Source organism: Suricata suricatta, chromosome 5 (assembly GCF_006229205.1).
Source record: "Suricata suricatta isolate VVHF042 chromosome 5, meerkat_22Aug2017_6uvM2_HiC, whole genome shotgun sequence".
Taxonomy (NCBI): Eukaryota; Metazoa; Chordata; class Mammalia; order Carnivora; family Herpestidae; genus Suricata; species Suricata suricatta.
The window spans coordinates 120,189,244-120,216,998 of NC_043704.1; the positions used below are offsets into that span (position 1 = coordinate 120,189,244).

At 42.9% G+C, this 27,755-nt stretch overlaps 1 protein-coding gene across 2 annotated transcripts; it reads right to left on the reverse strand.

Moving 5' to 3' along the window:
- Positions 1-1,013: 1,013 nt before the first annotated feature.
- On the reverse strand, positions 1,014-25,431 carry TRIM42 (tripartite motif containing 42). Of its 2 annotated transcripts, XM_029940815.1 has the most exons (5): positions 24,988-25,426; positions 20,513-21,210; positions 14,286-15,106; positions 11,082-11,306; positions 1,014-1,261 (listed from the first exon to the last, which is right to left on the reverse strand). In XM_029940815.1, exons 1-5 carry the CDS (start codon positions 25,326-25,328, stop codon positions 1,175-1,177), a joined length of 2,172 nt encoding a protein of 723 aa, XP_029796675.1. In that variant the 5' UTR covers positions 25,329-25,426; the 3' UTR covers positions 1,014-1,174. The 2 variants fall into 2 exon arrangements, with proteins under 2 accessions (XP_029796675.1, XP_029796676.1); XM_029940816.1 differs by lacking the exon at positions 11,082-11,306 and having other exon boundaries at positions 24,988-25,431.
- Positions 25,432-27,755: the final 2,324 nt, after the last annotated feature.

Consider the following 27,755-nt stretch of genomic DNA (forward strand, 5'->3'; position numbering starts at 1 on the left):
CCACACCCACTCCTACTTCTGTGTGTAGACCCTTGTCCTGCAGATTGACATGTGAGGAGGTTCAGAGAAGGGTTATTCTCTGTGCCTGACTTCCAGCAATACTCTCTCCCTCCCCAGTCCTGATGTGCAGTATAAGCCTCACCAAGCCAGGCACGGAGAACAGAATGAATGAGATCCCATCTCTGTTCTACATACTGGGAGCCAATGCCAGCGCCTGAGTTTCAAGGGTTGGAATAGATGTCTCTGTGGAGGATGAGAGTGGGAAAGGAGAATTTGTTTAGTGAGGATCCAGGGGAGGAGAGAGATGTCATCCCTACCTAGAGAATCAGCAAAGGCTTCCCAGAAGTGGTTGAACTGGGTCTTTAAAAACTGGTGGTGTTTTCCCAGCAGAAATGAGGTATGATTCAGAAGAAGGTCATTCCAGGAAGATGGGACCTTGTCAGTCAAGAAACCCTGGGGGCTTCCTGTTGTCTGAAGGGCCAGGCCAAGTTCTGTGAAGCTGGAGCAGACTTGAGATTCTGCTATTTTTTCTTGTCTTGCTTTCAAGAATCAGAGAGGAGTCTCCAACCAGGTATTCTGATGTTCCTTCTTTGCTCTGGGGACGCATAGGAGTGGAGAGGGGAGGGAGTGTTCTCATTTTTTATGGTTCAGAGGCAGACTTCAGATCATGTGGTAAAGTTATGGGAAGGGAAGTCCAGACTTCATAGTTAGGAAGAGCATTCTAACAATATTGGCTGCTTACTGTTGAAATAGACAACAGGGTGAGGTAATGAGCTTCCCATAAATCACTACTTGCTCATACACTAAAACCTAGCTAGACTAGGGTCAGAAGGTAGACCCACAGGACCCTGCTACAAAAAGACCACCCCTCTTACCACCTAGAGGCCTGATGGATACCATGTGCACAACACCACAGAAATTGGGGGCCAAGGGTTAGGCCCCAGCTAATGGAGGCATAGAGACTTGAGGACTGATTTGCATCTTAGTTCCAAAATAATCACCAAACAACAAGCTATGACATCAGGCATTTCCTTTTATTTGCTCTTAGAAGACTCAGAGGTCCTGGGAACATCATCTACAACCTCATTGAAGCATGTGGTGAGAAAAATACATATGTGTGTATATATGTCTGTCTGTGGTACATCGCCGAGGTTGCTGCCTGCTCTGCGGGGCATCAGAAGCGCTTCTGGAGGGCAGTCTGGATGTTCTTCAGCAGGCCCCACTTAGCTCGGTTCTTGCCACGCCCATCTGGGGTTACCACCTGAAATCGGAAGCAGAGAGCCATGGCACCAGCTGCAAGGGAAACAGCAGCTCCCAGGAGCGTGGCCACTGCTGTACACCAGCCAGACTTTACACACATCATCTCATTAACTCTTTATGAAGCAGGTGCCACTGACTCCTCTGTATAAATGAAGAGACTGAGACTCAGAAGGACTGGGTAACTTCTCACTTTTCTAAAGTCACATGCCTAATATGTGGTGAGACTGGGCTTTCACAGACCAGTTCCATTTCCTTAAAAGGCACCTTATTTAACTGCGTGCTGTGACCTCAGGTGGGCTTCGTCATAGAGTAACCCTCCAGGAGACCCCCAGCCTCTGAAAATTGCCTCTGTCATAGCTCTTATCATTTGTAAATTCCATCAAATGTGTTTGGCTCTTACCAGACTGAGCGTCCTGACTTGGGTGTGGGGGAAGTGACCATTTTTCATCTCTGTAATCCCAACATTGGTTATGGCAAAGAGAAGCTTCTTAAAAAAGTGGATGAAAGGTGAATAGAACCACAATTTGTATATCTGTCAGTTGCCTCCTTCTGATGGTCCACACTGTCTGTGATCACAGTGAGTGGTCAGGACTGCCTGGAAAGGGGAGACTGCACTGGGTGAGTTTCCTACAAGTCTAACCAACTCAGCTTACACGTGGATCTTCCTGCTTTTCTTTGAAGGTGCTAGGTTTCTTGCCATGCCTCTGGTCTGGCAGCATTCCTGTTCCTTCTCTGTACACATTTACTGAAGAGGTGGTTAGGGAGGGAGGCTGAGATCCAGGAATGAGAGGCAGCCCAGTTGATCAACAAGCTCTGTCTAGATGAATCAGGACTCACAGGGCAGATGGGGTGGGGGTGTGGTTTGGGTGGCAAAGAGCAATGTTTGTACACTGTCCCTATATACAAAGCTTGTTAACTTTTTATATTACCCATTGCTGGATAAAAAAGGAGATAACACAGAGAGACAGCCCTGGTAAAAGTAAAAAAATAGTGTAGAAGAAACACATTGAGCAATGGGGGTGGATGATAATGTAAGGATAACAGTGTTGTGGCAGAGTTGGGAATTGACTCATACAACATAGGGGAATTGAATTTTGTCATACGTAGTCAGGGTCTCCAGAGACAAAGATCATGTGTGATGTGTGAATGGGCAGTAATGATTGGGGCGTGTCTATGAACAAGGGGCTCAGATGACAAAGGACAAAAGAAACAACAGAATATGAGATACTGAAGAAATTAAAATAATTGACATCTCTTTCCCTACCCAAAATGCTCAGATGGTTTCCCCTTTTTTTAAAAATAGTTTATTGTCAAATTGGTTTCCATACAACACCCAGTGCTCTTCCCCACAAGTGCCCTCCTCCATCACCTCCACCTCTCTTCCCCCTCTCCCCCTCCCCCTTCAATACTCAGTTCGCTTTCAGTATTCAATAGTCTCTCAAGTTTTGCGTCCCTCTCTCTCCTCAACTCTCTTTTTCCCTTCCTCTCCCCCTGGTCCTCCATTAGGTTTCTCCTGTTCTCCTGTTAGACCTATGAGTGCAAACATATGGTATCTGTCCTTCTCCGCCTGACTTATTTCACTTAGCATGACACCCTCGAGGTCCATCCACTTTGCTACAAGTGGCCAGATTTCATTCTTTCTAATTGCCATGTAGTACTCCATTGTGTATATATACCACATCTTCTTGATCCACTCATCAGGTGATGGACACTTAGGCTCTTTCCATGTTTTGGCTATTGTTGACAGCGCTGCTATGAACATTGGGGTAAATGTTCTCCTATGCATCAGATGGTTTTCCAAATGAATTCTAACAAACTTTTAAGAAAGAGTTGTTCTAGAAAGGAGGAAGAACAATAGCTTCCTACTTCATTTTATTAAGCTAATAAGATATTGATTCTGGAGCCAGATGAAAACAATATAAGCAAAACATTATAGGCCTAGTACATTTATGATCATAGATACAATAATCCAAAATAAAATATGAGCTAACTAAAACCAAGTATATTAAATAATCACAGCATTATCACATGGCTTAATTCCATGAATGCAAGTCAAGCTTAACATCAGAGAATCAATGTAATTTATTTCATTAATGCCTAAAGGGTAAGAATCAGACGATTGTCTCAAATAGTACAAAAAATTGCATAAGGTTATACAAGCCCTCAGCAATTTAGAAGTGGAAGGAAATTTCCTTAATTCATTTAGAATTATGCACCACAAAAATTAAATTAAAAATCATCATAGCTCAATGGAGAAACCTTAAGATTAGGAATAAGACAAGGATATCAAGTGTTTCAGCCTCTATTTTCTGCAAGACTCATGGGCCTAGCCAAAGTATAGGGAAAGAAAAGAAATAGAGGTTCAAGGATTGTAAGAAAGAGATAAAACTATCATTATTCATGAATGATAGGACCATAGACTGGAAAAGCAAGCAAAATCAAGATAGACTCTCAGAATAATAAGAGAGTTTATCAAGATTGCTAGAATCAAGATCAACCTCCACACATCAATGGCTTTTATTCTAAGCCAGCAATACATTAGAAAATATAATCAAATGTAAGATAACATTCATAATATCTACAAAGTCTGTAAACTATCTGGTTAACCAGGAACAAATAATACCTCTATGAGAAGAATTTAAAAGCTCTAGTAAAGCACATTGAAGATGATTTAGTAAACGTCAGACCTATTACAAAAATATCAAATGTCTCCATATTAATTTAGAGGTCAATGCCATCCTAATTATTCTATCTGAAAAATTTTTTTAGAAATTCAATTTACTCCAAAATTTATGTGAAGGAACAAATTCCTATGATTAGCTAAATGGAAAGAAGGGTAATGGGTAGACTTACCTTAGCAGTTCATCAAGACAAAGCAGAAACCTGAGGCTAAACAATAAAACCAGTGTGGTATTGACATAAAAACATACAAATATGCCAACAGGAGACTATAGAAACATATATTCAGAAACAACTTCTGAATATATGGCACTTTAATATAAGACTTCAGTGACACATTTACCATATACTAATGGAAAAGACATTGCTCATAGATGCTATTGGAAAAACTGGCTCATTATACAGTCCAAAAAAGAGCATCCCTACCTAGCACTACGTGCAGAGGTGGACTCTGGATGGATTAAAGCCCTAAATTTGACAGGTAAAACTAAAATTAATAAAAGACTTTGAGGAAGATTATCTTTGTGATCTAAGCCTATGGAAGGACTTTCTTAAATAAAACTTCAAAAGGTCAAACCAGAAGGTAAAAAAATAATTGATGACTTAGATCATATCAAAATGGAAGTTTTCTGCTGTTTCATGAAATACACTATGGACAAAGTTAATAGGCAAATGTCAGAACAGAGAAGATATTAGCAATGTCTAAAACCATTATCTGGAATATATAAGGACCTACTGCAAATCACCTAGAAAAAGAACAAATGCAATAGAAAAACAGGTGAGAGATATTTAGCAGGCTATTTACAGAAGAGGAAATCCTGAAAACTAACAAGGATATGAAATAAAATTTCAAACAATAAGGAGGTTATTGCACTTTGTACCCATTGAATTAACAAAATAGTAGAAAGGTGGACCATGCTACATAGAGGTGGGGCTTAGGTTATAGGGTCCCTCATTCATTCCTTATGGACACGTTCATGCACACATTTAAAACAAGTATGCACATACTCTATGACCCAGCAGTTTCACTCATGGTATGTATCTAATAAGGGCTGAATTGTGTCCTCGCAAGATTCGTATGTTGAAGTCCTACACCCAGTACTTCAGAATGTGCCTGTACAGTTGCTTATTGAACAATGTGGGGGTTAGAGGCACTGACCCCCATGCAATAAAAAATCCACGTATAACTTTTGACTCCCCCAGAACTTAACTATTAATAACCTACTGTTGACCAGAAACCATACTGATAACTTAAATGGTCAATTAACTCATATTTTATGTATTTATTATACATTGTACTCTTACAATAAAGTAAGATAGAGAAAAAACGTTATTAAGAAAATCTTAAGGAAGAGCAAATACAGTACTATACTGTAAAAAGGCAGTGTATAAGTCAACTCACACAGTGTTGTTCAAGTGTCAACTGTATTTAGAGAGAGGCCCTTTAAGGAGTGATTAAGTTAAAACGGGGTCATTAAGGAGGCCCATAATCCAATCTGACTGGTGTCCTTATAAAAGGAGGAAATGTGGACACACAGAGACCTGCCAAAGGTGCACTGGCACAGAGAAAAGGCCATGTGAGGACACAGGGAAAAGGCAAGTGTCTCCAGCCAAGGAGAGAGGCCTTAGAAGAAACCAGACCTGCCAACATCATGATTTTGGATTTCTGGTTTCCAGAACTTTGAGAAAATAAATTTCTGTTGTGTTAGCCACCCACCCTGTAGCATTTTGGTATGGCAGCCAGAGCAAACAAATACAATGTTCCAGAGAAATTCCCATACCCCTATCCTGCCCACAAAGTGTCACGAATGCTGTCCACTGCACTATTGGAGGTCACCTGAGTGTCTGTCTTGGCTAAGTAAACAGGTAAAAAATGTGGTGCCAAATGCACATTGCGAAAGATGAGGGTGGCATTAGGAGTGAGGGACTAAATGTGCATAACTATGTGGCTACAGCATAAATGCACAGTGTTTAGGGAGAAAAGGTGAGAAACTAAGTAGGATATGTGGCCCAACACTATTTGTGAAAATTACCAGCACATTCAAAACAATACATATCATGTAAGAACTCATAAAAGCAATAAGATACACATAAAACATATTAGAATGGATGTCTGGGAAGGAATGGCCACAGAAGGGAATACATACATAGACAAGAAAAGAGCCATGCATAGACCAATGTTGAAATTGGACCATGAACTGAAGTTATGATTAATTCAACCCTCTGTAATAGGTCCAGCTTGATCTAAATTCTTTTCACTCCAGGGTTTATGTCTATCTACAGACCAAGTAAGGAGAGGCCGATAGGATTCTATTTGCATGAAGGATCAAGCAGCAATTTGGAAAAGAATAAATCCTAAGGAGATAGGGAGTGCAAACTATTTTCCTTTCATTTCAGGGCAGGGGGTGGCTGTGAGTCTGTGGGCGGGTGAGGTGGGTTTGGGAGTTATTCTGAGTATGGGATAGTGTTGGTCTCTCAGATTGCCCTGCATTCCCACCTCCTGAAGATGCACATTTCAGCCTAGACATTTGGTCTGAAGGAGGGACAGAGGTAACGCCAGTAGAAGGATTTCATGAAACCCAAGTAAGATGCCCAGGAAGGCCAGGCAGCTGGAGTTCCAGCCTGGACAGGAAGGGATCAGCACTGCAGAAACCGAGAGTAGTTGGCAGGGCTACTTCCTGCGCACATGGGAGACACCAGGGCTGACCCACAATACAGACTGAGGAGGAATTTGAGGAATGAGTAGCGGCAGGAATGGGTGCATTTCCTGAAGAGGTGATCAGGAAAAACCCAGAAAAGTGGCAGTTTGTGACTATTGTTGGGCCTGGATTTTTACCTCCAAATGTGATGAATGGGATGTAACTGGGATTATCTGGTTTACAGACTGTGGTAGGCAGAATTATGGCCCCCAAAGATATCCATGTTGTGATCCTGGGAACATGTGAACGTGTTATGTTTCACAGCAAAGGAGAACTAAGGCTCCTAGTCATCTGGCTTTAAGACAGAGATTATACTGAATCATCAGGTGGGGTCAGTGTTACCACAAGAGTCCTTCAAAAGGGGAGAGGGGGTCAGAAGAGAGCCAGAGAGGTAGGTGAAAGTATAAGGATGACTCAACCTGATGTTGCTGGCTTTGAAAATGCAGAATGGGGCCATGAGCCCAGGAATGTGGGCTGCTGCTCAGCTGGAAAAGGCAAGAAAATAAACTTTTCCTAGTCTTCAGAAGGAACACTGCCCTGCTCACACCTTGATTTTACTCAGTGACACCCACTCTGGAGTTCTGATCTCCAGAATTGTAAGGTAATAAGTAAATTTGCATTGCTTAAGCTGCTAATTTGTTATGGTGGCAATGGGAAACCAATGCACAGATGGATAGTTTGTCATGGGGAGACTTCCTGGAAGTTCTCAGAGGTCTGAAGTCAGAGGGAGACAAAGTAAACAGGCTCTTTTCAGAAATGGGGATGGTATCCTGGGGACTAGAGGAAGAGCAGAAGGAGAAACTGAGGCTAAAGGATATATGACTCACCTTAAACCACATTTCTCCATTCCTTCAAAACTGTAAGGCTCTTGGAGGTAAGAGGCTCTCGGCTGAGGGCTGTGAGTGGAGAGGAGAGAGGAAGGCCACCTGTCCTCCCAGGGCTTACAGCCTAGTGGAGTCAGGGCTTGGGATGTGGCACTCAGTGTGCCTGTGCCTCTCAAAAAAAGTAAAAGTGCTGCTCTCATTGCTGTTGGCTTTGACAACGTTCTTCCCGAATGAGGTGCCAGGTCCCCAGAGTGGGGCCCACTGGCCCAGATTTAGCTGAATCTGACTGCGGTGCAGGGGAACAAAGAGCTCCAGCCTTGGATGAGACCTGGGTTCCCACTCAACTCCTTCTTCCCTTACATGAGAGCACTTCCCCTTTGAGGCCTCAGCTTCCTCATCTGTAAAATAGAGGCAATAACTCTCCACCTCCAGTGGTCGGCATGATCAGTGATAACGAATATACAGTATCCAGCATGGAGTCAGCCTTCAATAAATGGGACCTTTAAAATGCATTCAAGTTCATTTTCATGCTTTGTGTATTATACTTCAAATAAAATCCCTTAAAAAATCAGCAAGTCACACACTATGAAAATCAAATATGAAAGGTGTTATTTCGCTTCCTTTTCAAAAGTACATATGATGGGAATATTGTATTTTGGATAAGAAATGATTCTGCTACCTCATTACAGCGTTTTAAATGAAACCTTTCAGGAATACCTGCATAGGACCAATGCCAAAGGAAAAGTATTTCGATTTTATAGGAAAGAACTGAAGTTATTACTTTTATGAAGCTTTATAAATGTCATTCAAACACATCATCTTATTTTCATTTGCTATTGAAGCCTTTACTTATGCAAATCATGACAAATGTTAAGGAAACCAGTGTTTCCCCTAGAATGCTAATATAATCACAAAAAGGGAGGAAGAATTACTTCTGAAGGAAAAATCTATATTGCAGCTCTGAAAGTCAGATAAAAATGAAGCTTCCAGAAAACCTCATTAATTAGTGCTCTGCTCATTTAGAAATTGTGTTAAAAAGCAAAGAAACTGGAATGAGTTTCCTTCCCATATAGGAAGCACAAATTAATCACATAAACACAATTTCAGGGAGAATGTTATTTCTTGACTGATTGCATAAAACACTTAGCTTTCAGGCATCTTATGGTACTTTGTGATTATTAATTTTATTCATCAATTTATTTCCTCTTTAATTTAGACGTTCATTCATATATTCATTTATTTGGTCACATTTTCAGTCATGTATTCATTCAATAACCATTAAGAACCTGTGATATGCACAGTGCTGTGGTAAGCACTGTGGGAGAAAGAGAGATGAATTAGATGTGAAGTTTGTTTTCAGAGTTCAGAGCTTAAGAGGGAGGACAAAACATCTATCTAAGAAGGGCTGACACACTTCAGTTTCTCCACCCCCTGTCCTTGTGCCTAGCATGTAAAAATAACAGGAGATCCATTTAAAAATATTAGTAACAGCATTGAGTTCCCTTCATGGTCAAGACATTTCTGAGGTATTCCTAAAAAATGAGGAGGCAGATGGAATTAGATGAAGGAAAACTCCATAGTCGAAAGGACATGCTGCAAAAAAAAATATGGTAGCAGCTGTGGGTGTTCCATGCTTGGGAGAGAAGGGTGGCAACAAGAATTGGGCCCTGAGGCAACTGACAGACAGGGTAGCTGGCTGGTACCCTGGTAGAGTGAGAGGAGCAGGCAGGCCAAATTTCTCCTTCCGCCTCCTGCCCAGGTGAGTATCTGGCCTCTGTGAGAGTGGGAAGGGGTTCATGTGGGTGCTGACTCCAGAAGCAGTCCTGACTAGAGAGCCTCTGCCTCCAGCTGATTTGCTACCAGGATAATGACCAACAGCATACTCCTGCCCCCACCCTACCTTTTGCTTCCCTTCACCACTAGAGGTAGCAACCAATCAGGTTCTCTTCTGCAAACATTTGACCTGAGACAAAGGGAGTGTTGCTAGTCAGATTGTATTGGTCACACAGAAGCTGGGCGAAGACAATCCAAAACCACAAGCAAGCTGAATTTAGGGGAGGAAATACTACAAACTAGCTGAAAGTGGTGTAGATTCCAACAGAAGAAGACATGGAAGTGTGGGCAGAGGGAGAGCGCAGAGACAGAGAGATGGAGACAGGAAGGAAGAGGAACTGATGGCTTTCTAGTTCCCTTGAGGAGCAGATGTATGTGTGGCTGGTAGTGGTCTCATGAGATTCCTCTTTACCATACATTTCCCTTTTCAAAAGCTGAAATGAATGAACTTACTGTCTTTCCTCTAAAGAATCTCTGATTAAGCCATTATCTACTCGCATAGTTTAGTACGATAGCTAGTACTATCCTAGTACAGTTGCTCTAGGAAGTCTTGATATTTTTCTTCCTTTTCTCCTTTGAGTATCAATAAAATTATACTCATGAATGTATATCCCCTGGGGATATAAAGAAGAGTCAGCTTTGAATCACAAAGAAAGATAGGAATACTCTTGTCCCTTTTTGGGGAGAGACCATTCTGACATGCTCAGTGGTTACTCCTTGACTTTCAGATAAACAAATTTTTTAGTATAACTATGTCTAAAATGTTGCATGGCACATACTTACATTAAAAAAGTATTTGTTGTGTGAGCCATGTATCTATGTCTATTAAATCTGCCACCCTAAGCTTGCTTTGAATCACCACTGAGATTAACAATGAACTCTTTTTCTGTCCTTCTCAGACCACAATTATTTGTTTAATAGACCCTGAGCTCCTTGAAGGTAAGAATTATGTCTTATTTTCCTCTGAATCTCTACATCCTAACAGAATGCCTGGCCCAAATGTTTTTTTTTAATTTTAAGTTTAATTTATTTTTAAAATTTACATCCAAGTTAGTTAGCACAATGATTTCAGGAGTAGATTTCTTAATGCCCCTTACCTATTTAGCCCATCGCCCCTCCCACAACCCCTCCAGTAACCCTCTGTTTATTCTCCATATTTGAGTCTCTTATGTTTTGTCCCCCTCCTTGCTTTTATATTATTTTTGCTTCCCTTCCCTTGTGTTCATCAGTTTTGTATCTTAAAGTCCTCATATGAGTGAAGTCATATATTTGTCTTTCTCCAACTAATTTCACTTAGCATAATACCCTCTAGTTCCATCCACGTAGTAGCAAATGGCAAGATTTCATTCTTTTTGATTGCCAAGTAATACTCCATTGTCTTTATATGCCACATCTTTTTTTTTTAAGTAAATATTTTGCTACTGTGTATTAAATACTGCATGGTTTGCCCAAGCTAAGATGAAACCACATCATAAATCAATAAGCATTTTGCATTTTCTTTCATTATATACTCAAAGTCATGCCTACTGTACCTCTAAACATTTCATGTCATTGGGTTTAATGAAATGTTTAACCAAATGTTTTTTGAATCAAACTAAACTAACAATTATCAGTCCTCATTTGTCAGGTTGGTTGAGGCCAGCAGCCCTCTCTTTGACCATGAGTTAGTAAGTTTTCTGGGATTAGGTGTGGCACTCACACTGTGGGTTCTGTGATCTTCTGATCATCTTGACAGAGATGCATCCAGAACATTAAAAAAAGTCTGAGAAAAAAATGTGCACAGTACCTTGCAAATGTCACTCCATTGCCCAGGACCCTTATCATTGATGGCTCTAACTTTAAATAGATACTCAGTGTTGGGGGTCAGGTTGTGCAGCTCCAGATTCTGCTGCACTATATCTCGAATTTGCCCACAGAGCTCTGTCTGCACATTGTTGGGAGGGGTAGTAACGAGTTCATAAAACTCCATCTCAAAAGAGTCCACGTCTTCTGTTGGGCATGTCCAGTAAACCTATGAAGCAATGAACATATGGGTGTGGTACTAATATACACCAACTTTCTTTCCCATAAAGGTTTGTGTCATTAACTATCAGTGGGGTGGATTTAAGCTGACCCCATCTCCTCCAGCTGCTGAAGACTTCAATATAGAGTATGTGCAGCAATCTTGAAAGGCTACCTGATAAGGCCTGACATAATGCTCATAATGCATTTCAGGAACAGCAGAATGCTCCTGTGGGTTCTGTTACCATCAGTCAATATGCCAATGACCATTGTTCTCTTGACACCATTAACCAAGGTAGCCGCCATTTATTGAACACCGTCGATGCATCAGATTCTGTGTCAGACATTGCCTAACTCACCTAGTCTTTACAACTCCCTGGAAGGGAGATTTTATTATCCCATTTTACAGTTAAGGGTCAGAAGGATTACATTTAGCAAACTCCAATAGAACTACAGACTGCTAGACAATGAAAAGAGTATCTATTCCAACCCTTTATTTTACACGTAAGGAAGTAGAGTACCAGAGAGGCACAATGGCTTACCCAAGGCATGAAGAATATATGTTCACACTCAAAACATGAGATATCAATTTTCGGAAAGAGATATTAACAAATGTCAATTAGCAGATTGTGTCTGGCACATATTTTATAATTGTATTTCTAAACAAATACTTCATTCTTTATTTATGTTTTAATAAATTAAAATGTTATGTTTATAAAATTATTATATAATCGCTCATAAGTGCATAAATATTTGTGAATTTAAAATTTATAATTATTTTATATACTTATACTTTTAAAACTTTTTATAAATTTATATGACTGATCAGTAAAAATTAACTGATTTTTTTTCTGAGTATGAAAACAAACATACTCATTATAAAAGACTTGGAAAATACAGAAAAAAATACAAGGAACAAAGATAAACATCATTTATAATCTGAAAATTGAGTTACAAATTCATTTCTTTCGGATTTTAGAACATACACAAACACAGGAATGCATATAATTTAGATCATATTTATTTGATTCCTGGTTCCTTTCATTCTTTATACTTTATGTAATTTCCCTATATTATTAAAAACTTAGTAAAGTGACATTTTAATAGCTGTCCTATAAGTGATTTAATCCTTCAGTAGCTGAACATTTAGGTTGTTTCTAATTTTACACTCTAATAAATAATGATGCAATGAAGACTATTAAGGCATGAGTCTTCACCTGAATTTTTAATCATTTCTCTGGGAAAGATTTCTAGAAAGAAAATTGAGTTCTTAGAAAAAAATTCTTGGGATTTGAAAGATTTTAAAGATTTTTATTAAGATACATATCAACAAGTTATAAGACCAACTTTGAGAATGTTTTCTATGCCAAAAGCCTAAAGGGGACTGTTGGTCAATCATCATTTGAGAGAAGTCAACACAGATTTCATCTTTGGCATCACTGAACACTAGGATTCCTGTGTGATTTCCATTCCATGATCCTAAGAGGAATCACTGATACCTTCTCATCAAACAGCACTAATTGGCAGTAGATTTAGGTGTCCTCTCTTGACAGGCAATGACTTGACTAGGTTTTCCTATATAGGCCCCTCTCTTGGGCCCTTAGAGGGACCACTAACCAGTGGCATGGGGTGACTGTTTTCCATATCCAAGTATGGAGCAGACACTGCCAGAGCAAGAAACTGCTTTAAGGTCTAAGTTGCATGGGGAGATATAATGCCATTACTGAGCTAATGTCACATACACTGCAGGCTTTGCTGATCTAGTATCATTTGGAAATGAAGGTTCGGTTACTCAGTTGTAGGTGTCTCTTACGTGAAGGGCAGAGATACTTTGCTGTGTCTGATAGCCCATGGGAAGGTATAGTCTGCTTTACAAAGTAAGGTCATTCTTGCTGACAATTATAGACTCTAAATCATAGATTATGATGTCTCAGGAGAACAGCAAAGTAAAGCTTGGTCAGTGTCTGGCATTCATTTTCTTGTTTTTAGACCCTTGATACTAAAGTGTGGTGTGCAGACTGGCAACAATGGCAGCACCTGGAAGACTGTTAGAAATAGAACTTCAGCCCCCCCTGAGACCCACTGAAACAGAATCTGCATTTTAACAAGACCATCAGGTGCACATTAATGTTTGAGAACTAATGGTTTAGACTTCAAGGATGCTAAAAGTCTTTGGGAATGTACTCAGATTAGGAGGGCAAAAGATGGGCTCTGCCACATGAAAGCAGGCCATGGGCTGGCCTGGGAGATGTCCCTAGAAGGAACCCCAAGAGAAGCAAGTATGCTATAATAGGATATTTAATTGCAAGTTAATCTTTTTCCTTCCTTGAACTTTAATAACACATTCTTTAAGCAGTTTGATTTAGGCTCAGCTGGATTTGAGTGGAATGTTAAGGGAAAGGTTATTTTTCTGTGTCAGGTCAAGAGGGTCAGGAGGAGTCATGTCTCCTGAAGTCAGATGAGGGCAGCTGTAGAGGACTGTGAGAGATCAACACCCCCTCCCCCCATAAGACCAAATCTTAAGATATTAGAATTGGAATTCCATTGGGGATTATCCTTCTGTTCTTTCCAAATCATAGAGAGCATGGATGCTTTCTTTAGGAAAGGTAGCAATTTAGAGGAATCACTGCTGACAGATAATGGAGCCTACATTTCTAATTGGATATTCTGTGTTCTCTCTACAATTACAGGCTTTCCCCCTGGGAAATATTACACCCTCCAAGCAGTCTCTTCAAATTACTTTGGTTCCCACATTGGGATGCCTTTGAAATGGGGTTGGGGCTTTCAGATGGATTTTTGACTATGAGTTAAATACATTGTTTGGTTTAAGCCAATATTGTGCTACTTAAGATTTTAGGAACTTAAGGAGCAGATTTGAGTGACTGAACCTTAGAAGTCAAAGAGGTAAATGAAACCTTTTCTGACTACCCACCTCCATTCTGTACCACCCATCCTCCCACCTTTCTTATGGGCCCAGAGCCTTCCTTACCTTGGCAGCTCTAGGATACACTAGAGTCTGGTAGATAACAATTGGGCCTGGGGTCTTCATAGAAGCATCATTGAATGGGTACCAGCTGTGGAAGCTGCTGCTGTTCTGCACAGGCTGATTTTCTGCCCCTGCACTCCAGTAGGTATAGAGGCCATCTGTGGGCTTGGCAGGTGTGGCCGACTGGGCTCGCCCATAGGCTTCCAGACCCATTTTGGCCTTCTCACCGTTGGTGTTGAAGGTCAACAAGGAGGAACTTCGCTGGCATATCTGCTGGTTGCCGAAGCTGTGAGTGCTGAAAGTCACTTTCCTAGAGATCATCATTTCTGAGTGCATGGGATAGGGGGAGGGCAGGGAGTCCCCTGAGGAGCCTACCTTCTTGGGTCCTATGGGGAAGAGCTCATGGATGGCATTGGAGAGCTCAGCAAAGTCCAAGGGCATGCAGTGCAAGGAGTGTAGCCGGAGCTGTGGGTCAGGCCTAAAGGTGCTCTGGATGCCATCCTCGATCTGGTCCACCAGAATCTTGGCAGACTGCAGGAATGCCACCTGGCCTGTCTCCTTCAGTGCTTCTTTGGAATAGGCGATCAGGCCATCCATTTCATTCACTTTCATCGTTGTGACGTATACATATTTTTCAATCTCCTTCTGTCTGGACACCTCCAAATTCTCTATCTGCTCCATGATGGACTTCTCCTTCTCATGTAGAATGCTGCGTAGCTTGAGAAATCCATTTCGAATCTCTTTTCGCTTCACCTCCTTGTCAGCTTTAAAGCTGTTTTTTAAAATGTTGAACTCCATTAGGTCATTATCAATCTCATAGCGGACTGCAAAACAACCAGGGTAGTTACTTTGGTTAAAATTTTCATCTCCCCAGGTGCCAAAGCAGACTGGAGCAAGTTCCCTCAGATTCCATGAAAGTTGGGGGGGAGGGAGTGAGGGAGGGCACTGTTCAGTAGTTGAACTGAAATAAGGTTGAACAGGTTTATGAGATGGATCTGGCCTTCCTCAGGACGCCCCACCTCCACCTCCTTGTCTGATACTTCCCTCAGGAGTACCAACCTTTCTTTCCCTGGGATAGTTATAGTTATAGCTACAGCAATTCCTGCGGCCCTGGGTTGGAACTGAAAGTTCAAGGTCACCTTTGATATGAGTTTCAGACTTCACTGTCAGCAGGTTGGACTTGAGAAGAAGTGATGTCACAAAGTGACTGGTTTTCCCTGTGTGAAAGCTAAGCTTCTGCTGGGGCAAGAGAATTAAATTTCTGATGACTTTCTCTAAATGCTGCCTTGCCTCCTTCACCAAAACTCAGCCCTTGACAACAGTAGGAAATCAGCTGGTTTTCCTCTCTTGCCTTTCCCCCATTTTCTTCTAAAAATGAGTCTGCTAGGGCGCCTGGGTGGCTCAGTTGGTTAAGTGTCTGACTTCGGCTCAGGTCATGATCTCGAAGTTTGTGAGCTTGAGCCCCACATTGGGCTCTGTGCTGACAGCTCAGAGCCTGGAGTCTGCTTTGGATTCTGTGTCTCCCCCTTCTCTCTGTCCCTCCCATGTTCATTCTCTGTCTCTCTCTGTCTCTCAATAATAAATAAAAATGTTTAAAAAATGTTAAAATTTTTCTTAAAAAGAGTCTGCTGTTGCACTTCAAGGAGAACCCAATTTGTTCTGGATCCTCTTACACGGTTTTTGGATTTTAAGTTCACTAAGTCACTCAACAAACATTTGGATACCTATATCACATGCCTCCCAAGTAGGGGTACTGATATGAATATGAGAGGGCACCGATGCTCAAGACACTCATAAATCCAAGGATACTGCAGTATAGAGGATGCTATGAGTGAGAGTATGTGGTACATCTCTGTGGAATGAGTACCTTTGTTGGCTTTACAGTGATTTAGGCATCAGGTAGTAAGTGACAGTGATGTGAAGACATGTCGACCTTGTGTGGCCTAGTGTAAAGGTAAGGTCAACTTTGATAGGCCAACTTTGCATTGAATTGATGGGCTCTAGGCCTCACCAGATTTTACTCAAGAGTAGGCATGCCCAAGATTTTTTTGTACTTTGTTCTTAACATAGTCCTTGGAGCACAGTTGGCTGGACCTTTGTGGGTGGTGGCCATTGTAACAGTGATATGCATTTCAGTAAGAGAAACCCAGGAGTCCTTTCAGACCATGAGAACAGGGAGCACAGTTCTCTTAGTTATCACTATGACTAGGGTGTGTAGAAGGGCTTTAAAGGTGTTCATTGAGTGAAAGCCATTCTGTCCTGTTTTCTGACATCTTTGGGGTAAATGTTACTCTCTGGCCTATTTTGTGAAGCTGCTGTTTCCTCTGCCCACCTCCTCCCTCACGCTGGCACAGAAGGTATGAGGAGACAGTGCAGATGGGGGCTGAACAGGAAACTATCAGGGTGACTGCAGAGGAGCTGAGAAGTGGTTCCTGCCCTCCCCTAATGCAAGCCCTACTGTGGCTTATGGCAGCTGAAATTCCACTTTGTTCATTAACTTCTTTGACTATCCAATAGTTATTCACTGCCAAAGAATCTTGCATAGGAAATTCCTTACTTCATTAGAGATTAATTAAGTTTATGTAAAGTCCTGAGAGGTGGTATAAAAAATCCTTAGGCGAGGGGGAAAGAGGCACCACCCGAGAAAAGAAAGGAGGCCAGAAGCACCCCTCCTCCCATCTTACAAATATGGCAAATTTGCAAGAGCTGGTTCTAGAGCAAAGTTAAGTCAAGATCTCTCTCGGGCAACAGGCACCCTCCTGCACTGCTGGTGGGAATGCAAACTGGTGCAGCTCCTCTGGAAAACAGTGTGGAGGGTCCTCAAAAAATTAACAATAAAACTCGCCTATGACCCAGCAATAGCACTGCTGGGGATCTACCCAAGGGATACAGGAGTGCTGATGCATAGGGGCACATGTACCCCAATGTTTATAGCAGCACTGTCAACAGTAGCCAAATCACGGAAAGAGCCTAAATGTCCATCACCTGATGAATGGATCAAGAAGATGTGGTATATATACACAATGGAGTACTACATGGCAATGAGAAAGAATGAAATCTGGCCATTTGTAGCAACATGGATGGACCTCGAGGGTGTCATGCTAAGTGAAATAAGTCAGGCAGAGAAGGACAGATACCATATGTTTTCACTCATAAGTGGAACAGGAGAAACTTAACAGAGGCCCATGGGAGAGGGGGAGGGAGGGAGGCAAATCATGAGAGACTCTTGAATACTGAAAATAAACCGAAGGCTGAAGGGGGAGGGGGAAAGGGGAAGGGGAGTGATGGACATGGAGGAGGGCACTTGTAGGGATGAGCACTGGGTGTTTTATGGAAAAGGATCTCTCTCAGGCAGTACACTTAAAGGTAGCTATTATTTATTACATATTTATTATGGGCCAGATGTTTATAATACACATATTATAGGTCATGTCTTTCTATTATCATATATTACATGTATCTTCCTATGCGGAAGATATTGGTCCTATTTATAGGTGAGGAAACTAAGGCGCAGGGGGTTAAGTTACTGTCCAGTGTCACCCAGCAAGTAAAAGGGAAAAACCAAGGCCTGTCTCTAATTCTATTTATCTGACTCCAAAGCCTATGTTAATTGCTCTGGTCGTGGTTCTCAGTCCTCTGTGAGCACCAGAATCTTCTGGGGGAACTTTAAAGAAAACTCTTCTCTTGGCCTCACTTGCTGAGATTCTGAATTGGCCTGAGTTGGGGCTCAGGAATCCAGGTGAGGCAGTTAGCAGCTGCCAGGAATCTTCTGGGGATCTTGTTAAAAGTGCAGATTCCCAAGGAATCAGTATAGGTGGGGGCCTGAGGTTCTGCATGCCTAACGGGCTCCTGAGAGGTGCCATTGCTGCTGGTCCTAGTTAGTAAATCCCCTCCCTCCAACCAGGTGGTCCCAGGGTGCACCTGGGGGTCGACACTACAGCTTTAGTGACACAAACTAGATCTTCCCTCCAGGACCCAGAGTTTCTAAGTATTTGTCAGATCACCTGCTTTTGAATTACTTAAAGATTTCTTTAAAACGCAGATTTACAGTACCTTCCCCCAAAATGAATTGAGCCCTTAAAAGTAAGTTTGAACTCTGGTTAAAAAATTTGAGGTGTGCTAAGTTGGTTAAGTGTCAGACTTCAGCTCAGGTCATGATCTCACCATTTGTGAGTTCAATCATCCAATTAGGCTCTGCGCTGACACCTCAGAGCCTGGAGCCTGCTTTGGAATCTGTGTGTTCCTCTCTCTCTGTCCCTCCCCTGCATATGCTCATGCTCATGCTCTGTCTCTCAAAAATATATGAACATTTAAAAAGCTTTCTTTAATTAAAAAAAATTGAGGGGTGGGGGGTTCTCTCAGCAAGAATGGACAGGGTAAATCCTGTACCTACATATAAATGGATATACCATGAAGGTGACCCCTGTCCCCTTCCACTTGCTGGGCTCTTTGGAATTTGCACTGATGTCCCCTTATATTGAATTGAATTTCACTGGTCTGGCTTCTAGGTGCTCTGGACTCTGAGAAAACTATCCCATGTCTCTCCTGTGTTAAAGGGTCAGGCTTCCTATGGTTGCATGGGGGGCACAGCAGACTATAGGCAGAAATTCCTTCCCATGCTGAGGCTCCAGAGAATCCAGCCAAACCCAGGCAGTGAGTCCACCTTAAGAAAACCCTCTGGGAACCAATGGGACTACGCTTGCTTGGTAATGTGGCTCGGATAGAGTTTCTTTAATATAGAGACTTCCTTGATGGTGTTTCCAGAATGAAATACATATCAATTGACAAACAATGTTTCCTAGTATAAGCAATTGAGAAATGAAGGTATTCCTGAAATATCCATGCTGGTGAGACGTCCCAGGTGTCAGAGTTAGCAAAGTCCACCTCTCTCCCATCTCTGTATCCAACAGGACCTTTCCATGCAGGTCAGAGAAACTGTCTCCCACTCATATTTCAGGCATGTCTACACGGAAATATCTGACAAAGGGAAAGGGCTGGGGTGACCTGGTGCACTTTGGTCACTTGATGCAGGCCAGTCCTTAAGGAAATGAAATAGACTGCAGATTGTGGTGGTGGTAATGGTGGTGTTGGTTTCTGTTGTATTCCAATCCTCCAGTCTTTAGATTATGGTCACCATTTAGCACAGAGCAGATTGTCAAAGGAATGTTATGGATTTAATTAATGTGGGCGTTGGAGTCAGATAGACTGGGTCTGCCATTTATAAGTTGCCTTGTGCCAGTGACTTCTTGGAATCCCCTCTGTCTTATTCTTGGAGAGAATTTTAGTGCCTGCACTATAGGATGACTGAGGAGACTAGACATACTTCTTCTAAAGGGCCTGACCAAAGTAGGCCTCTGTTCAAGAAAGCTATTCCCAGGGGCTAAGAGCCCTACAAGGATGCCTGAGATCCTCATGTCTAACCAAGTGGATCCACACCCAGAAATTATGAGGCTCTTTGCTGAACCCTGCAAGATATTGTTGTACTGGGTTCCAGCATGGAAACTAGGCTCAGTTTCCCTTAACAAAATGTACCTATTTTATAGGTAATCCAATAGAAAATGACCTTGAGTAGGCATGCAGAGGAAAAACCAGCTGTTGACCAGAATGTTATTGGCTATTTCTGAGTTTTTCTGTTATTACATGTTTGTTACAGTTCATTTACTTCGGTGTTTGCAAGTTTTGGGGAAAACACTGGCAGGGAAAATTCTAAATTGAAATAATTCTCAGCATCGATTTAATTTTTTCCTCTGCAAATTGGGAAAATACAGAAGATACTCAACTTCTGTGACAAAACCCTTTAAAAAGGCTCACCAAACTTCAGGATACTGGAAGAGCAAACTTATCATTTTCCAAAGGAAGAAATAGGGTCCAAGGTCATAAAGATTATAACCAAGCTTATAGAATCTTTCTGCACTGAATATGTGCCAGGTACTTTTTTTGCCTGCTTCATGTAGAATAACCCATTTAATCCTCACAATCACCCAATGGAGTTACTACTACCATGCCCATCTTATAGATGAGAAAACCAAGGCCCAGGGAAGTTAGGAGGCTGGTGATGGTTGTCTGCGTGCACACCAGGCCAGTGCCTCTCAGCCTGGCTCAATGTTTCCCAGCGCTTGGACTGGCCCACCAGGTCGGGGAGGCTGTCACTAGGCTGACTGCGGGAGCCATTCTCCCCATCAGTACTTGAACTAGGGGTAACTGTGCAGGGGAGGGAAGGGGACTAGGACCTGCTTTGAACTTGGCGATGGCGCTGAAGAGCGCAGCGGACCTCTCAGAGCAGGCGTCGATGAGGCTGACAGTGTCGTGGCCGTTGTGGAAAGCCGTCTTGCAGAAGGTGCAGAGCAGCTGGTTGTCGAAGCGGCAGTACTCCACGATGCGGCTGGACGGGTGGTGGATGCAGATCTTCTCGTCCTGGTCCTCGGTGCTGGTGTCCACGAAGACGTGGTCCTGCATGGCCACGTCTGAGTGGAAGGACTTGAGGCAGTCGTTGCAGAGGTTGAGGCGGCATGTGGCGCAGCGCTTGTAGGCGATGCGCCGATGCCGGCAGACCTGGCAGAGGATGGGCCCCGCGGAGCGGTCGAAGCGCCACTTGAGGTAGCCGTGCCTCTGCATGTAGCGCTTGGTGAGGTGCCCGCGCAGGTAGTTCTCGGGCAGCTGCATCTTGTGGCTGTAGGACATGCAGTGCGAGCGGTTGCACATGGGGCAGACGAGGATGTAGAAGTTCTCGGTGACCTCGGCGTGCTTTTGCAGCTGCCGCAGGCACTTCTCGCACAGGCTGTGGTTGCAGGGCAGCATGAATGAGTGCAGGCGCAGCCGCTTGCACAAGGGGCACGAGAGGTGGTGTACCAGGTTGCCATTCATGGGCATCTTCTTCACCTCATCGACCTGGGTGTCGCTGCTCCCGATGTGCAGCGCCGTCTTGGAGCTGGAAGGAGAAGCAGACATGAGGAGGACTTCAGGAGGCAGGCTCCAGAGCTCACCCCGTTTCTGACCTCTGAAAGAACTGGGGGTCACTGCAAGACAGGCTGGTGTGATGGTGGGGAGCACAGGTTCCATGCCAGGGCACCAGGGTGCTAAACCCACCTCCACCATCCTTTAGCTGGGTGACTTCAGTTCAGTTAATTAACCTCTCTCTAGCTTCTTCCTCATTATAAAATTAGTAGTCACATTATAGAGTTTCTTGAGGGGATTAAAGCTACATTTAATACCTACAAACTTGAGAGCAGTCCAGGAACACAGTAAGTGCTAAACAACCACACATTGTGATTTTTGAGCAAGAGAAAGCAGGAGAGACTGGTCTGGCACCATCCATGGGACCTGGTGTTCTGTTGCTCATCAGCAAAGTCACAGAACACCAACACTCAGCAAAGCCATTATGGGACTGTGATAGAGCAAAGCAGAAATAAGACCACTTCATGAATGCAGGCAAGACAAGAACATCGTCCAAACCACAAAAATGACCAGAGCTTGCCTATCCTGGTTAATGGGAACGCCTGCTGCTTTTTAACTGATGGCAGCATTAAGCACCCTGTGTTTTTCCCAACTTGTACGCCAGATTTTTATTAAGATACCTGCTAGGAAATTTACCCCCCACTTCCTCACCTGAAATGAGCCTAAATCTCATAATAACTTGCAGATGCCTTCTTAGAGAGACACTTCACTCTTAATCATGGTGTATGTGCTCATTGTGGCAATGACTCAGTAAATCCAATCTTGTCCACCTATAGGTGTGTTCTTGGTGAGTTTTGCTTGGCAGGCATTGACATAATCAGTATTACTGTATTTGGATGGGACACAGAAGAGGATGGGTAAAGTGTCTTTCCCAGGACACCAGGAGATCAGTCCCTGAGCCAAGCCTAGAACCTGTATGTTCCAAACCAGCAGACTGACACATAAGAATTAAGGGTCTAGGCTCTAGGGACAGACTGCTCATTGTGGAATGCACCTTTAGATCTGCACCTTTGAGATGAATTTCTTAACCTCTCCCATTCTTAGTTTTCTCATCTGTAATCCCATGATCAAAGCTAACAATACTATTTCCTTCATGAGAATTTTACAAAGTCTACATGAGGTAATCCATGATAAAGTGCTCAACTGCTGGTATATAGCAAGGACTCAATACATGCGGCCACAGCAATTACTCCCCTCTGGTCTGGTCAGCAATGTCCACAGTAGAGGAAAACAGTGGTCAAGTCCATGAAAAGCATATGTTCCTACTGTTTGTGTGTGTGTGTGTGTGTGTGTGTGTGTGTGTGTGTGTGTGATTCTTTGTCTAATATCTGAGGCTGACTTCATATATTTAATTGTAGGAACCATGGATGAGGTGAAAGCATACTTGTAAAATTCGAGTGCATGTTTTAAGAAGCAAAAGAAGTTTATGAAAATAAATGAATTAGCTCTGGGGATGGAGATATAAACAGATACACAATTTGTGACTGATCCTGTCTCTTCTCTTCTGTTCACATTAGTGACGTTTGGGTGTTGATCTTGACCTTGAGACTGTATTCTCTTCTGCTTCTGGCCTCTTGTAGTCCCTATATACCCCTATCTCTTTCCCCATGGACCTATGTCTCAGAACCCAGACAATCAAAGGTGCTGCCAAAGCATACTGACAGGGAGTGGCCCTGTGGTGACAGAGAGTGCCTCTTGTAGGCACTCAGTTTCCTGGAACGTTCATCCCTTAGGGATTTATTTGGGTGCTGGGTCTTAGGCCTGCTGGCCTCGATGTTCTCAGCTCATTCCCTCTCTGCTTTCTTAGTCTCTTGCCTGGACCCTGAAGGGGTCACTGGAGGTACAGTGAGTTGTACACATGGTGGCTGGTTGGACCTCTCTAGTTGGATAGGGAATTATGGTGTAATATAAAGGGAGATGCATGGTGTAATATAAAGAGGGAGGGAAGGTGGCATTGGTGGAAAAAACAGAGCAAGGCTGAAAGGTAGCCCAGGAAGCTGGGGTAAAGGTAAATAAGGAAGTGGGAAATAAATGAGAAAGTCAGAGAGCGATGCATGAGACCAGAGTGGCGCCGGATGAGCGAGGTGTTGAGCAGGAAGTGGCAATGAGGAGCAGGGGAGGCAGTGATTCAGAAATCAGGAGAGGCCAGATGAAAGACAAGCCTCAGTGTACCCACTGCCTCCCTCCTGACATTTGCAATAGCATCTCTGACTATCCTCTGAAAGTCTCAGGCTTGGACCCGGGCATGCCCAAACAGCCACCAAACCCAATAGCCTTGCCTTCTTGCTGAGATACCTGGCCTTTCCTTCTCTGCACACACCCTCCCTCCAATTTAGGCCCATTCCCCTAGCACCTGAGTTCTCACTGTGTCTCAGCAGGTCTTCTGGCTTCCCTCCTGATCCCTCCAGGCCATCTGTATTTTGGTATTACCTGGGGTGGCGTTTACAATTCTGATGCCCAGGTGATACCTCAGACCAATGAAAGCAGAATGGCAATGAGGACCTTTGTAAAGACCCCCAGGTGATTCCTATAAAGCAAAGTTTGGGAGCTACTGACCTAAGGCATCTTCCCACAACACCAGTGCCATCCCTCCTCCATTGAACTGTGGCCAATGACTCTCCATTGCTGATATGCAGGAAATGGGTCATTGAGTCCGGAGAGAGGAATGTGGATGCAAATTTCTGCACCTGAGAACTTCTGGACTTGCATCTAGAACCCCTGGATTCTCTACTCATGCAAACACCACAGAGCTCCATGAATGGAAAGTAGTATTTATTAAGCATCTACTAAGTGCTGAACTGCAAGGTGGATCATATTCTTCTGCTGATTTCACCGAACCTTTGCTCACAGAATTGTTTTTCCAGCCTGAAAGTCTTCAAACCTGCCTCTCATTTTCCTGCTTCTCCAAAAGCTCTCATCTTATAGTTCTGAGCTTTGATCTTTCCTTCTCTAAGAAGTCTGCCTTCACTACTCCAGACTCCTCTCATAGGTGACATAAAAGGACTGCCTTGGTCAGAACAGGTAGAGAATATGCACGTGCTTGACACAGAGCATTAATGCCCCACATGAGTCACTGGGACCATAAGTTGAATGACTTCCAGATAGGAAGAAAGAGAAGGCTGGCAGGAGTTGGTCTGGGGTACTTATAAAGGACATAGGGGTGAAAGTGGCCTGTGGAAGTTACTACTTTTCCAATAAATGTTGAGGGTATCAAAAGTTCAGAGGAGGAAGAGAAAAGGCAACTTATATTTTTATATCCCATAACAGATTACGAGGTGCGTACACTAATTCTCAAACCCACCGAATTGTGACAGATACTATACTCCCCATTTTGCAGTACAACATTTTTAAGTTGAGGCACAGATTCTGGGTTCAAAGTCTGGTTGCATCTTACTAGATGTGTGATCCTCAGCAACTTAACTTTTTAAAGGCACAGTTTCCTCATTGGTGTGGTGGGTGTGGGGTGAGGGTTGCCTGGGGTCACACATGCAGTGCCTGGCAAGTGGCTTACATGCTAAGTCTTAGCCACTGCTATTCAGTGCAGGTAAGAGAGCACAGTGCTTATTCACACAGCTGATGGGGCGTGGATTTGGAGCTCAGGCTCGATGTGGTAACTGGCTGTTCAGGACACGCTTAATGGCTACAACGTTCTTGGCCTCCTTTTTTCAGATGGAGGAAGGGACTTGGGGTCCCCCACCCCATGTATAGAGCTCACAGCTGGCAAGGGCCCCACTGGGCACCCGACACTTACGATGTGCGGATGCTTCTGAGGCGGCCCTTGTGGAACGTGATGGTGGCCTGGCGGCAGCAGCGGCTCTCATAATAGTAGCAATGGAGGTTGCTGCTGGCTGTGCAGCAGTACTTGCAGTTGGGGTCATTGGCCCAGGAGCAGCAGCACCAGTGGCAGTTGGGGTTCTCAGAGCAGGTGCAGTGGCAGCACTGGCAGTTGCGCTCATCTTTGTAAGGGCAGGGGAAGCAGGTGCAGTTCCGCTCTGAGGTGAAGAGGAACTTGCAGCACAGACAGGAGCATAGTTGGGGACAGCATCTCTCCCATGTACAACATGGGGAGCAAACACACATGGCAGTCTCCATGGTGCCTACATGATGGCTACCAGCTGCCGAGAGCTCTGGACACTTCCTTAATCAGAATCCTTTGGTCTCCTAGGCAGGAGTCCCTCCTCCCCCTGATGAGGTCCTCAGCTTGGAGGTTGCAAGAGGTTGGCTGTTATAAGGCCTTCACAGGTGGTGTCCCTACTAGGAAGCTCCTGGGCTGGCATTCACTTATATCAGCCTGAGGCCATTTGCTTATGTCACAATCCCTGTCTGACCACCATGTCTCACCATGCTGGGTGGGTGAGATGTTGGGGGTAGTGGCAGAGGGTGCTGAGGGATCTAGACTTGCATCAACCTTCACAGGATCAAGTCCAAAGGAGGGTTGATGCAAAGAGCATTCTGGAGATTTAGCTGCCACTTATCACCTTTTGGGTTATGGGGTGGGTTCTAGAAGCCGTTTCTTTTTGCTTGAGGTTTTCCCTGACACTTGGGCTAGCTGACTTCAGGGTATGTCTTCATGGGCTGAAAGGTCTGGAATGATTAATTGGGAGTGGACTGACATGATGTTCCTCTCCTTGGGCTTTCTCTGCATCGATTGAACTCTTTATGCAATGAACAAAGCACTATATTGCCACATTTAAGGGGAATCAACATTTGGAGAAAAAATTAAAGGGGAAAAAAAGATAGAAGTTCACTGAGGCATGTCTTTCAGTAGTTACTGAGTTTGTCAATTGCTGCATAGTCATTGCTGAGTTTCAGGAGGGTTCATGCATATGTCACTCTAAATATTTCTTGGCTTTTTTGTAGCTTCTTGGGGTTTGGCTGAGGCTCAAGTTCTATTTTCCTGCCCCCTCCCTGACACTCCCATGCTGTGATCTCCCTTTTATCAAGAGGCTGCAACTCTACATGACCATCTTTAACTTTGCTTTTAGTATATACTCAGTATTCCTAGAAATGACCTTATATTTTAGGGGAGAATTTTGCTTTCCACTTCATGCAGCTTGCAAAGATGAAAAGAACAGAGGTTTCATGGTCATACTACCCTGTGGTATAAACACTGTCTTATCATTTTTCCAAAAGGAAGCAGAAGTGAGAGCTGAATTTGGGTATAGGAGTTTATTGTGTTATCTATTATCTCTCCTTCTACCACCTGTATATTAAGAAAGAACTTTCACTGGGTGCTAATTGTGCCAGCCACACGTTGATCTTAGGCTTCTAGAAATGAAAATTCTGGATCAGAAGGTATGTGTTTTATTATTTTTTTAAATAGATTACTACTAAATCGCTTACTTAAATGAAGGTGCCAGTTTCTACTGACACCAACAATGTATGGGAGATGCTTTTCCCCCATATTTTCCCAATATTCCTCTCTATCCTCCAGACACAGAGGCTTGAGTTTTACTTCTGTATCTATAGTATGTTTTCACCACTGGTCTGTGCAAGGCTCCTTCTTGTTTTAGTTTTTTTTTAATTTTAAAATTTTTTGTTGAGATATAATTTACTTACCATGAAAATTACCATTGTAAAGTGAACAATTAGGTAGTTTTTAGTGTGTTCACAAGATTGTGCAACCATCACTACTCTATAAATCCAGAATATTTTCATCAGCCCAGAAAGATACCACCACTTTCTATGCCGCCTTCCCACAGCCCCAGGCAATCATTTATCTACTTTGTGTCTCTGTGGACTTGCCTAGTTTGGACATTTCATATAAATGAAATTGTATAACATGGCTTTTTGTATCTGGCTTCTGAGCATAAAGCATGCAAGGGTCATCCATGTTCTACCATGTATCAATATTTAACTTTTTTATGGCTGAACAATGTTGTAGGTATAAACAACATTTTGTGTATTCGTTGATGGCCATAGGTGTTTTTTCTCCTTCTTGACTATTATGAGTAATGTTGCCGTGAACATTTGTGTGCAGGTTTGTGTAGGAAGATGTTTTCAGTTCTCTTGAGTTTAGACCTAGAAGTGGAATTGCTGGGTCAGATGGTAACTCTGTGTATAACTTTTTGAGGACATACCAAACTGTTTCCAAAACAGATGCACTATTTTACATCTTTCCATTCCCCTCAGCAATATATCAGAGTTACAATTTCTGTACACCCTTGCAAAAATTTGTTATTGTTCTTTTAAAATTATTATTATTATAGCCATCATAGTGTGTATGAAAGTAGGATCTCAAAATTACATCTGTTTACTCAACAATTCCAATTATAAGAATCTCTCCCAAAGATATATACTAGCATAAAAAAAAAGAGAGTTTCACTCAAGGTGTTATTTATAATAGCACTATTTTGATAGCATAAAATGAGAAACAATCCAAATACCCATCAGGAGGGAGCTGATCAAATAAACTAACATACATCGGCACAAACCGAAACATATCCACACAGGAACATCCACTGTCTAATGCAGTTATAGAAAACAATGAAAAAGACCTCTGTTGACTCTTTCAAAATG

Bases quoted from the DNA above. Each gene is read 5' to 3' on its own strand.
- TRIM42 (XM_029940815.1), bottom strand. From the start codon at position 25,328: ATGGAGACTGCCATGTGTGTTTGCTCCCCATGTTGTACATGGGAGAGA. The intron at 11,307-14,285 runs GTAAGGAAGGCT...ATTGCTTCATAG, and splicing joins TGTATCCTAGAGCTGCCAAG to GTTTACTGGACATGCCCAAC. The intron at 1,262-11,081 runs GTACTGTGCACA...TTCCGATTTCAG, and splicing joins AATGGAGTGACATTTGCAAG to GTGGTAACCCCAGATGGGCG.